The following is an 11937-nucleotide window of genomic DNA, read 5'->3' on the forward strand; positions in this document are numbered from 1 at the left end:
AAGCTGCAGAATAGATGGCAATGACAGGAGGAAAGTATGCACTGAAACTTCAAACATGTCACCTTTGCTGCATTTTAAAGTCGGACTCAGCAATTGTGGAGAATGCTTGTTGTCAAAATCAAAATATCTCCTTGCGATCCGCTACCTGTCTGTACTATTTATGCGCTGGGAAAAGGAATCCGGTGTTAATCCAGAGCCTGTAAATGGGCAGGTTTGCTAGCTTTGATGTACCCCATTTGTTTACACACCAGTTTACAGAGCCTAGAATACAATATTTGTATTATCACTGTTTTTTCTTCAGAGGGCACACACACACAGACATATTCACTGATTTTAACAAGAAATTGATTTTGACAACAAGCGGTCTCCAGAATTGATGTCTACACCTTTCATGTTTATTTTGCAGGGTGTTTTTTGTAAATCAGAGGAGTCTTTGTGTGCTTTGAGGTAGAAAATAAGATAATACAATTTCAGTTCTTTGCCTTGACCAATTTGGTCTCATCACATCCTCAACCGCTAATTCCTGGTGGCACATAAGCATGACTTTGTTCCTTTGCTGGGGAACTGCTGGCTGATTCATTAACATAAATGGCAGCGATGTCATGGACGAAAATGTATTCAAATTTTCAAAGGTGTAGCGTGAATGTGCGGCATTCAGTGAGATTTTCAGTCAATTAGGAGCGAGTCAATTGTCTCCTTTGTCACATGTTTTCAGGCAGCGTTTAAATTGTTAAATCCGAAGCAGAAGGGAAAAGCAGTCAGGGTGTTGGGGAGTCAGTTACCGTGAATAGCGCTGGCAGGTTGTTGAGTTTTTCAATTTCTTTGGGCATCCCCATACTGTCCCACCGCACCAGGAAGTTCTCGCTGCATGGATTTAAATGAGATGCACGGTTAGATATTGCGTCTTCTGAGGCATCGGCAGAAACAGAAAAATGAAAAGGTTACTAATGTAAAAAAAAAACTCTGCATTATTTTATCAGTATCATCAGATAAAAAATGACAGAGAGCCAAGAAGAATTCGAAGACGTTCGCATATTTAGAATAGAAATATTTATCCCCTATAGACCTGTCTCTTACATACATCGTGACTTGCTGGGTTCAAAAAATTTAAAATTTGCAAGGAGTTTTGGACATAGAGACCAATGCAACAAAACCTACAATTACAATTACATAAACGACTCGCTGATTGTAACAGAAATCGTTCATTAGAGTCTAATGAACCCAAATTGGCGAATGACCTCTAAGCGTGACACTTAATTGTGGAATTAATTTCAGGGAAGAAATGAAGAGCAAACCTGATGAATTCAGACTGGTCGGGGTCATAGAGAGACATGAGCAGCTCGGCGTCCTCTCCGATGTTGCATACAAAGTTCTTCAGGTTCATGAGTAGACTGTAGGTGTGCACTGTGCTGAACAGGGTCTGACGCCTCGATTCCAGGTTTCGCGTCTGCAGAAAAAAAAACAAGGCCACAGGGCAGTACAATGGTCACGGATGTGATTTATACATACACAGCTACCATGGGAAAAAAATTAAACTCAAGAGTATGAACAAATCAAGGTCATGCCTTCTCTTCTTGTATCCTGTCATCCACGCTGCGTGAAGCCGTCTCGTGAGCCCGGAACAGACTGACCGTACTGGTGTGGTCAGGGTCCAACGTGTTTCCCGCTTCGTCTCGCACCACCAGGTCCAATCCCAGAATCCTTAGCGACACAGGTTTGAGTTTATGAAAAGACAATCTTAAGAGCCAGGACTCTTTTGCAATGGTAATTCTGTCCCAAAGGCAATAAGGCAAGGCAAGATTCATACCGGTTTCCATAATCAATCCTCGCCGTGACTTTCTTCCTGAGCTCCACAAGGTCATCTTTGGGCAGCGTTCCCGACACTATCTGAGATCGATATTCGATGAGGCTGTAGGCCATCTGCTGAACACTCCTGAACTGCGACGTCTTGTTCGCCTGTCGGATTAACATGCATATACACTTAACCACAATACATCCATCAGAGGTATGGAAAACAAACAATCATGATTCTAAGTGGTGTGGAGGACTGTGTGTGTGTACTAGAAAGTGAGTGAGTCTATACATACCACATAGAGCTTGTGCCATATCTGTGTCCATTCCCTCAGAGTCGCCCCGAGCTCCTGCACCAGGGGTAAATCTGCTGGAATAATTATTTCCTTCTGGCTACCGGCCACAAGGAAAAAGAATAATAAGTCAAGTCACTCGCCCGATCATGTCACATCATTTGGACAGGCCCACCCAAGTGCCTTTCTATACATGAAAAATAGTCGGATGGTCTCTGCCTTACACAGCCAAGAAAAGCATTACTGAATCCACACTTATGCTAATTACAGTTGCACTACTACTATGTTATTGGCAAATGACAAGGCGCGGGCAGGCGGCAAACCAAAAAGCACAGTGGATTATATCATCACCCAGATGTGTTTACTGATGTGTGGTCTTACCCTAATCCCTCGACCGTAGCCTCCTTTAAGTGGATGTAGGAAGTTGGGAAAATGCCCTGGGGGAGGCAATGATGTTATGTTAGCATATGTATACACATACTGTATATCTATGTGTATATCAGAGGAATAATTAAAGGATAAGAGAGCGCTAACCTTCTGTGATTTCTTGCGCAGCGTGTAGCCCCTATACCAGCCTGAGGAAAGATTCAATAATAGAGAAACATGTTATATTGAGGGAAAAGCAGTGGACGGGAGACAAGAGTTGACAGTACACGCTATCAGGAGGACAATGGAGTACACTCATTTACATTATTTTGGACAGCATTAGTGAGCGGCGGTTTAGTACAACACTTCACTCAAAGTTCCTGCGCCAGCTTGCTTTAGAGGAGGAAAAGAAGAGGGATGTGTCGAGGCCTGTCGGGCGCCGAGTCTCACTCACCTTCCAATTTCTCAAGTATGTGCACGGTGTCCCCCACCTGTAGACACAGCTCCTGCTCGCCACAGGGATCATAATTGTAGATTGCTGAAGGAGAAAAAGTAGTACCGTGTTATTATGCAAGGAAAAAAGCACAGACACACACACACACACACACACAACATTCAACAAAAAAGAAATAGTTTTGCTTCTCAAGGTCCAGTGGAATAAAGAAATACCCCCAAATCCCTTTTGCAATCACTCATCGCACAGAAGAGAAGGTCTGTTTTTTAAAAAAGTTCTGGATCAAAGCCTTGCCGTTTCTCCCAGGGAAAGGAAAGCTCTCCAACCCCCCCGTTGCAGAACTTGGACTCGAATTGAGGATCTTGATCTTTGATTTATTCCTCTTTCCAAAAGCAGGCTGTGTGTGTGTGTGTGTGTGTGTGTGTGTGTGTGTGTGTGTGTGTGTGTGTGTGTGTGTGTGTGTGTGTGTGTGTGTGTGTGTGTGTGTGTGTGTGTGTGTGTGTGTGTGTGTGTGTGTGTGTGTGTGTGTGTGTGTGTGTGTGTGTGTGTGCAGGAGAACTGTGTGTGTGTGACTCAAACCTTTAAAAGCATTTTGATGATTCTTAATTGAAACGGTTGCCCTGAGGCTGTGTGTAACGTTCCAGTAAAATGGGCCTGTGATGCAGCAGGTATAGGCTATAACAGCGGTGTCAAAAGTGAGGAGGAAGGCACAAAAAAAAGAAGGCAATTGCATCACATCCTCTCATATTTTTCTTGATACAATCCTAGCACCGTGGCCTTTGGTCAGTAGTTAAACTCTGCAGGTTCCGTTTCCTGCCAGCTGGCTCACCTGAGAGCCCTGCCCTTCTGTACACTCACTTTATTAACCTAACCGCTTTCCTGGAGGCGACACACATGCACACACACGCGCACACACACACGCGCACACACACACACACACACACACACACACACACACACACACACACACACACACACACACACACACACACACACACACACACACACACACACACACACACACACACACACACACACACACACACACACACACACACACACACACACACACACACACACACACACACACACACACACACACACACACACACACACGCACACGCACACACACGCACACACACGAAACAGGACAGGCATTGCAAAAGAGAAACCTTGGCAAACAATAGTGTAGCGAAGGTCTTTGTCATGACTTGAGGGAGCTGCAATAGTGCACAGCTCATTCTTATGGTTGTATAGAGGAACTATGAGCAGAGCCTTGCCCTGACTTGCATGGTGATAATGCTCGTTGCTGGAGGCTAGCTTTCGCAGCACGCTTCAACTGGCTCAGTTTATCACGCCTCAGTTTGGAATACCAAAACTTGACTGAATGTGAGACGCCATTTCTACTCTCTCTCCAGGACTTCCCCCCTCACTGATAGATTTGATTTCTAGCTTTTCATAAAACAAGTTTGTCCTGACCAAAACAGGGAATCAGCTTTTTAGTATCCAAGACTGTGTTTGTTTACCACCCCACGACTTAAAAGTATTAAGTCAGACCCTATGTTGTTGGGATATCACCTGCACAGGTTCATGTGAATGACACCTTGCTGTAAGATACCTCATCCTGTCTCTGCGTCCCAGTTGAACAGGGAAGTTTGAGTTAACGAGTTCACAGTCGGAAATTTCAACTGGAACGCCCCATGAGGTCGGAATTCCTACTTGGAAACTTTGAGAAACCTTGCCCAACATTTTACATTGCTGCCCAGCGCATGATCAGCAGAGAACACTTTGATAATATAAAATGTGTTTCACTCTTCTGTATTATTTGCATCACATTAAATCATTTTCTATCTGTAGATATGCTATGCTACGATATTTGTATGAACGGAATACATCATATAGGTTTGTTATCAACTGGTATTGCTAACAATGGCTAACCCGAGGTGATTGCTGATGTTCAACGTTCATGCTTTCTTGTAATTTCCCACTTTTCCCACAATGGAACACAGCATAAAACCTAGATGGGTTCAGAGACTCATGACACTTTACTTTCTTTATTCCTTCCCCCCGCCCCTGCTTAAGTCATAAAATAAATCTTGCACTACTTCTCCCAAGACATAGATACCACACACGATATAATGAGCAGAAAGTCCAGGCCTTCAGAGCTAACATTCTGTATTGTTTTATTTAAAACAGAAGCTACTGACATATACGGCGAGTTCTCTGGCTCTACTCAAAGGGGTTTGTTTATTTCACCAGGAAATTATTCGTGCAGCCCGAACAACAACGAATGAAATGTGCGCTGAAGAAAATGACATCTGCCTCTGGTCGTGCCGAGAGCGACAATTGGTCCATTCACCAACTTGACACAGTGCCTGCGACTGGCTACAGCGTGGCAATATGCCAGTGGCAGGAACCCACTGATTTCACTCTGATTTTGAGCAGGAAAATGCATGAAAGAAATGAAATATTAAAACTTGTAATGAGGCCAACATTAAGCCATGCTTCACGGACAAACTCTGATTTTACCCAAAAAATAATAACCTTCATTTTGACTTGTACACTCTAGCTCGTAAAACATGCAAAACACTTCAAATGCTATGCTACACAGTTCAAAACATATGAGACCCCACAGGCCCATAATTAACAAGGGCAGTATTTTATTCAAACACTGGCTTAAAACTAGCATGGAAATCCAGACCTGCCACTGGCAAATTAAATCTGCTGAGCGTGTTGGTCTGGGCATGATCCATTGAAGCTCATTAAATATGTCAGAAAATGCTGAGCAACGTTTTAATTGGTTCTCTGATATGGGCGGGCCAGAGCCCTATGTATGGTGTTCTGGGGCGAACTTAACCGGATGACATGCGCCGTCAAAGCCGTGATAGTAAACAACAAAGATGACTGCGGATATGTTGTTTGAGTTTGAGACGGCTTTGGCGTCAACACTTTACGATTTGGAAGACGGCACTCAAATGCTCTGTTTTGCCGACCGACCGACCACAGCAAATGTTTAATTTACCAGTTAACCCCGCTGTTCGCTAAACGAAAGGGGCTTAATACGTCACCTTGTTCATTGCTCCGATTGGTTTTAGTAGTGCTATCCAAATGCGTGCAGTGGTATTTTAAATGCACGTAGGTGCCGCCCCTTGAGTTGGGAAGGTCTTGATCATGGCCAGACCCTATATCGTTCTAGATATGGGTCTGGATTTCCAGGCTAGCTTAAAACTTGATTTATGTTATGAATTCATAAAGATCTTAAGCAAGCTACGGTTCAGTCAGACGCATCATTTATCTCTTACAAAACTTGAAAGTGCTAACAAAGTAGAGAGGGGGACAGTAGTAGTATCTCTCCAGAAAGTCATTAGGTAAAAGCAAGTCTATTACTGTTGGGTTTAGAGCCAAATCTCCTTAGGCTGGACGACGGTTTAAAAAACATAAAGGCCTTCTTAGAAAAGCCAGTCTACTGTCTAGACAGCCAGGAACGATCTGTATAGCACTCATACTGCTCCACTAATACGTCCTTATAGGTTATCCATAAATCAGAAAGTTAATTGTCAAGTTCAAAACCAACACTGGGCAAAAAAGAGAATCAAATTAGACCAGCAGGGGCTCATCATCTTCTAATTCTGTAAAATGTATCAGTAAGGAAATTACATTGACCTTATATCTGAAGGAGAGAAAAAAAGCACCAATGCCTCTCTCCCTCTCCCGGTTCCTAAAGAATCACTCTGAAATGATGTTTTTGAAGAGTTTTAAAGTCATGACTGACCATCCAAACTGAGAACAAGGTCAACTACTTGTGGTGCCAGAAGCAATCAGGTTTGACATTGCAAGATGAACAAACAGGGGGGATGTATCGATTGTGATCTACAGTGGCTCCAAATCTCAACAACAGACCCAGGATTTGTTTTGCTGCCCACTCAGCATGTACCACCGGCAGAGCAAACAACTCAAAGCTGATGCTCCCTATATACAAGGAACCTTTAGTTATTTATTGCATAATACTACAAGGCGGACGTTGTGGCTGAGCACTTGAAACCCTCTTCACACGGCCAGAGTGAGTGCACGCATTACTCAGTTCTTTATGACTTCAGTGGCTTGGAAGGCAGATCCCTGAAGAAAGCTCAAAGTAATTACAGGTGGCAGTGTTGCTTGTGAGCAATTGTAGAGGCAGTCTCATCATTATGTTAATTCAATATTATACCACACGTACTGTATATACGAAAATAACTTGTACACTCCTGGGGTTAGCTGTGATGGCTCAATAGTAGCAAATTAATTATAAAAAATTAATAATGAAGTCCTCCTCCACTCAAATATGTTTTGCTTAGTGTTGTTCAAAAATGTACAGTGTGTAGAATGTATTGGCACTTTTCATAAACATAAGCATGTTTTTAGTTAGTATACAATCACACGTTATTTTTTTATTACCTCAGAATTAGCTTTTATATCGACATAGGAGCTATCTGTAGTATCTGTATCTTTAGTACATGCCTTTGTGTCCTTGAAGGCCACTGTAGCTTCTGTAAAATCTCCCACAGGGAGGATATTACCATGAACTGACACCAGAAGGCTTCTTTCACATTCAACTGATGAAGGGGGAAAGTTTCTCTATGCACACAGTATGTCTGAGTTTTCAAAGGTGAGCTTCAGTATGAGCATGATTTGTGACATCATAACTTGTTTGGAAGCCAACGGTGGCACATTATGCGCATGATTGATGTGGACACCTGATGTCTGCTGTCCCACCGAGAGTGTTTGTCAGTAAAGTCGGAGACAGCTTGCGTCCAGCTGTTCAAATTTTAAAGTAAGAGATATTTGCATATTCAAAGTTAGGGTCTTAAAAATTAGGGAGAACAGATATCCTTTAGGAATTAGAGTATTGAACTTTTGTATGAGCAAACCCTATCAGACAAAAAAGTATTTTTCAAAACACACAGTATTTTTGAAGATTTTTGGGGGTGTCTTTAAAGAGCAAAACACCGATTTAGCATTGCACTGCTGTATTGTCAGACCCACAATGTTTCTGATCGACGCAACAGAGCCAGAGATGTCTTCTTTTTGTATCCCACAGATTCTTCTTTCTTGGTGACACCTGATGCCTATAGGCCCATATAATCCATAATGCTACTTAACCATTGCCAATATTTGGGTGCATTGTTCTAGTGTGGCAGCCAGCCACTGTAGCTGATGACAAGAGGGCCACAGAGGTCTGTCGATTGTTGAACTCATTCCTTTCCAACTCCACTGATTTATTTCACTTCCAAACAAAAGGCTTTGTAATCAAGGTTTCACATATGATATAGAAGTACTCCCAGAGATGTGTTAACAGGCTTCGACTGACAAGACTTTTTAAAGTGCGAGTTTCCCTTTTACTCCCTGGTTTTTCCTCATCAGTTGACCACAAATATGTAACACTGCTCATAAAAGTTGACAACAAAAATGGCAAAAGTGGGACGTCATTACAGATGCAAACTGTGTGTCAAACAGAAATAAATCAAGCTAATCAGGGAGGGAACATGTTCTCCACCTGCTGATTTCAATGCTTTATTTGAGTCCCTGGTGCAGTGCTTGTTCTCCTCAGGATGTAGAAAATTGTAAAAAGCTATCCCATTGATGCAGTAGTGTCACAAATTCACCATTAAAGATTGTGCTATCTTAAGCCCCATATTATCCACGTTTCCCCATTAGCTTGCATGATATTACTGATAATATCACAAAACCGTGCGATTTCTTCTTTCATCCCAAAATGTAGTTGCCTGTATTTTTTGGAGCACAGCTTGTGTTGACTAATCGGATTATAAAATGTAAGACCTTGTAGTGCGCAGTCCCAATGGCATTTTAAGGCTTAAGTTCAGTGTTGGTGACTCCTGCCCCGTTTCTATGGCGAGTGGCAGGAGAGCAGCACAATCGACACAATCACGCACAGCAACAGTTTGGGTCGCCATGCCGGGATCTTAAGGGATTAACGCATAAAAATTCCTCAACATCGGTCGCTAAGACCAAGGTCATATACAACAACCACCACCTGAATTTGTGGGTTAAAAAAAATGTTTACAGTCACAACAGTCACAGAGCAAGCACAACTTTCTTTAAAACCCAAGAAGAAGTGGGTGGGAGGATCCAGGTTAGAGCATACAGTTGACAAGGGGTTTTCAGTGGTGCAGGGCTGGGTTTCACACACACTCCAGAAAGACTAGACACTTGACTTGGCCTATTCACTGTTACAGACACACGGGGTTTTTTCCTGAGGTGTGACCCATCTGCTGAAAACCAGGAAACACTGTGTCCGTAAAAGTGTCTGTAGCTTTAAGCACAGATTTATTGTGGTGAGTCAGTGCATAAGCAATGACCAGCCAACCTGTGCATGGCAATAGAGTCATAACAGACAAAACAGATAGGGATTTGTTAAGTTGTGCTGATTTGCCTTGAGGGCGTGGAGGAGTAGGTCTACCTGATAGCAGACCAGGCCAAAACACACACCCACACACACACACAGTTAACACAGCCAAAGTAAGACAGGGCCACACCTAATTTCAAGCCATTGTACTTCTAATAAAAGAAGCAGGGAGGCTAAATATAACGTTTTAAGGGTGATTAAAAAGATTGCCTGATGGCTTCAAACGACAGACTCGGTTAAGTGTCTGTGCAAGTGTAGCCATTCCAAGCAACACTGTCAGACCTAAATGTCAATGCAACTGCTTCTCCTGTTATCTGACATACAGTGGAGTCACATTGGCACAGTGGCTCCCATGTGGGACCCTACAGGAGTGCTGGAGGGGGGCTTCGGGGGACCCTCCAGCGAAATGAGGAGACATTTAAGTTCACTGCGACTTCAACAAGTCAACTGTGTACAAGAATGGCTGGTATGCTCATTGAAATCTTGGCTCGTTACCTTTTTTTTCCTCAACACCTATTATAGACAGTAGCCTACCTAGCCTACAAGTCATTTCTGACTTCAACCAAATGTCTGTAGTCTGGAGCCTATGGGACAACAAGGAAGGAAAACATCACTGAAATTCACAAAAATAAAATAAAAACGTTTGTGAAAAAAATAAACAAAACTTTAAAAAACTGGTTTACAGTGTTTATATGCTTCCCGACCCTAACCACCACCAACAACAACAACAACAACAACAACAACAGAGTCGCTACTAAAACTCGTGTTTCCCAACTTCAGAGTGCCCCTTCCCTCTGAAGTTAGTTGGGAGAGTTGTGGGAGTTCACTCCGCGAGCTTTTCCACTAGGCTACTTACTAGCAAAACACCACACGTATAGCTACGTTTGAGAACTTACCGACTCCGTACTTCTCTTTTTTAGTGGGTATCCAACGGGTCATTGCGTGGGGAGGGGGGCTGGGCAGAAGCAGAGCCTGCCGAATAAATAAATAACTATGTACAGTTTCTAAACGAGGGCGGGCGGTGGGTGCACTCCTGCTCGTCCCGGACTAGTCTACAGTTCCGCCATCATGACTTGTGAACGGGGAGGGGGAGAGTGGGTAGGAGGAGGAGTAGGGCACGGGCACACACACACACACACACACACACACACACACACACACGCACACACAAGCTCATTGCATCAAGGGGGAATTGTCTCTAGGTACCTTGCCCGAGAAGCTATTTTGCTCCAGACATCAATCAATCGATAACTGTAACAATTCCCCATAAATTCTTAAATGAGCTCAAATTGAATTCAGGGACATTGTAATGAGACTGAACTGTCCCACGCTCAGTTTCAAGGACTTGTAGATGGTGTCTTCACTTCACTTTTAGGACTGCTGGCACCCCCTCTGACAATATAGTGACTTATAAATCACTTATTGCGCCATTAATAAATTATGGCTAGGTTATAGTTTTTAATTTAAAATGAGACTGAATTGCAAACTCCAGCATGCTGCTCACGCCGACTGATTTAAAGGAGGCAAACTGTGTTCTGAGTGAATGAATGAATGAATGAAGAAGAAGAATCCCTTTAATAATCCCTCCAGGGGAAGTTTGAGTTTGGAGGACCTTATCATATTTAAACACTCACACGAGGCTGTAGGCCTATTTGAATGAACCGTACAGACTAGATCAGTGTGTAAAACAGTTGTGTTGAACTTGTACATAGGCCATCAACATGAATTGAAACGTCAATTCAACACAGCCAGCATATCACAAATGAGTGCCCAGCAGAGTAATTTACAGCTGCTGGTTGAGACCTGGTAGCCCACTTAGCCTTTTGTTTGCCCATCATAGTGTGTGTGTGTGTGTGTGTGTGTGTGTGTGTGTGTGTGTGTGTGTGTGTGTGTGTGTGTGTGTGCGTGTGTGTGTGTGTGTGTGTGCGTGTGTGTGTGTGTGTGTGTGTGTGTGTGTGTGTGTGTGTGTGTGTGTGTGTGTGTGTGTGTGTGTGTGTGTGTGTGTGTGTGTGTGTGTGTGTGTGTTTTTCCTGCTGTCACTGGCCAGCCAAATGGTGCTGTCAATAACGTTCAGCCATCCAGTGCTTTTGTTGTTCCCTTTGACAGGGTGCCATCCACTTTTCCCCCTCGTCTGTATTATGATGTGGCTGCTTTCATACAGAGATCCTGTGGTGGATTTGAACACTAAACATTGCAACACAAGGCTTATATTGAATATTTTTATTTTTGCAAAAATATTGAACCAATGGCAAATCCAAAGTAGTGGTGTGCACTGGCCAAGGCCATAATCAAGAACACACAGCTTTTATAAAGGATGCCTAGTAACATTTGTGCATTTTTCTGTGTGTGTTTCAACACACAATACTAAAGAGGAATCAGAAGCACATCTATGGGAAGTGCTCTTGTTTTTCAGGCCCATAATTAAATTTTTATCTCTGGTGTACGTGTAGCAAATCCTACACAGGGAAATAGGCTAATTTAAACACATTGACCAAGATCATTCTGAAAATCAGGTAACAAGAGATGTATTTTGCAGCCATGTAGAATTTTCAAGGTGGTGACACATGATTATCGTGACCTATTTCTGGCTGAGCTGTAGGTGCCAGATTATTGTCAGGGGGCTGTGCATT

General features: G+C 43.0%; 1 protein-coding gene across 2 annotated transcripts in view; it reads right to left on the bottom strand.

Annotated features, from left to right (window-relative positions):
• The window catches only part of dock5 (dedicator of cytokinesis 5), a 33247-nt gene extending 22881 nt beyond the window's left edge, over window positions 1-10366 (bottom strand). For both annotated transcript variants that reach the window (XM_080043169.1, XM_080043168.1), the window contains exons 1-9: window positions 10204-10366; window positions 2905-2988; window positions 2619-2659; window positions 2466-2521; window positions 2088-2184; window positions 1808-1956; window positions 1566-1701; window positions 1296-1447; window positions 783-864 (exon numbers count right to left, since the gene is read on the bottom strand). In XM_080043169.1, the coding sequence (XP_079899295.1) occupies window positions 783-864; window positions 1296-1447; window positions 1566-1701; window positions 1808-1956; window positions 2088-2184; window positions 2466-2521; window positions 2619-2659; window positions 2905-2988; window positions 10204-10246 (840 nt within the window). In that variant the 5' untranslated portion in view covers window positions 10247-10366. The remainder of the gene's footprint in view (window positions 1-782; window positions 865-1295; window positions 1448-1565; window positions 1702-1807; window positions 1957-2087; window positions 2185-2465; window positions 2522-2618; window positions 2660-2904; window positions 2989-10203) is intronic.
• Window positions 10367-11937: the final 1571 nt, after the last annotated feature.

This window comes from Ammodytes marinus (assembly GCF_949987685.1).
Source record: "Ammodytes marinus genome assembly, chromosome: 2".
NCBI lineage: Eukaryota > Metazoa > Chordata > Actinopteri > Uranoscopiformes > Ammodytidae > Ammodytes > Ammodytes marinus.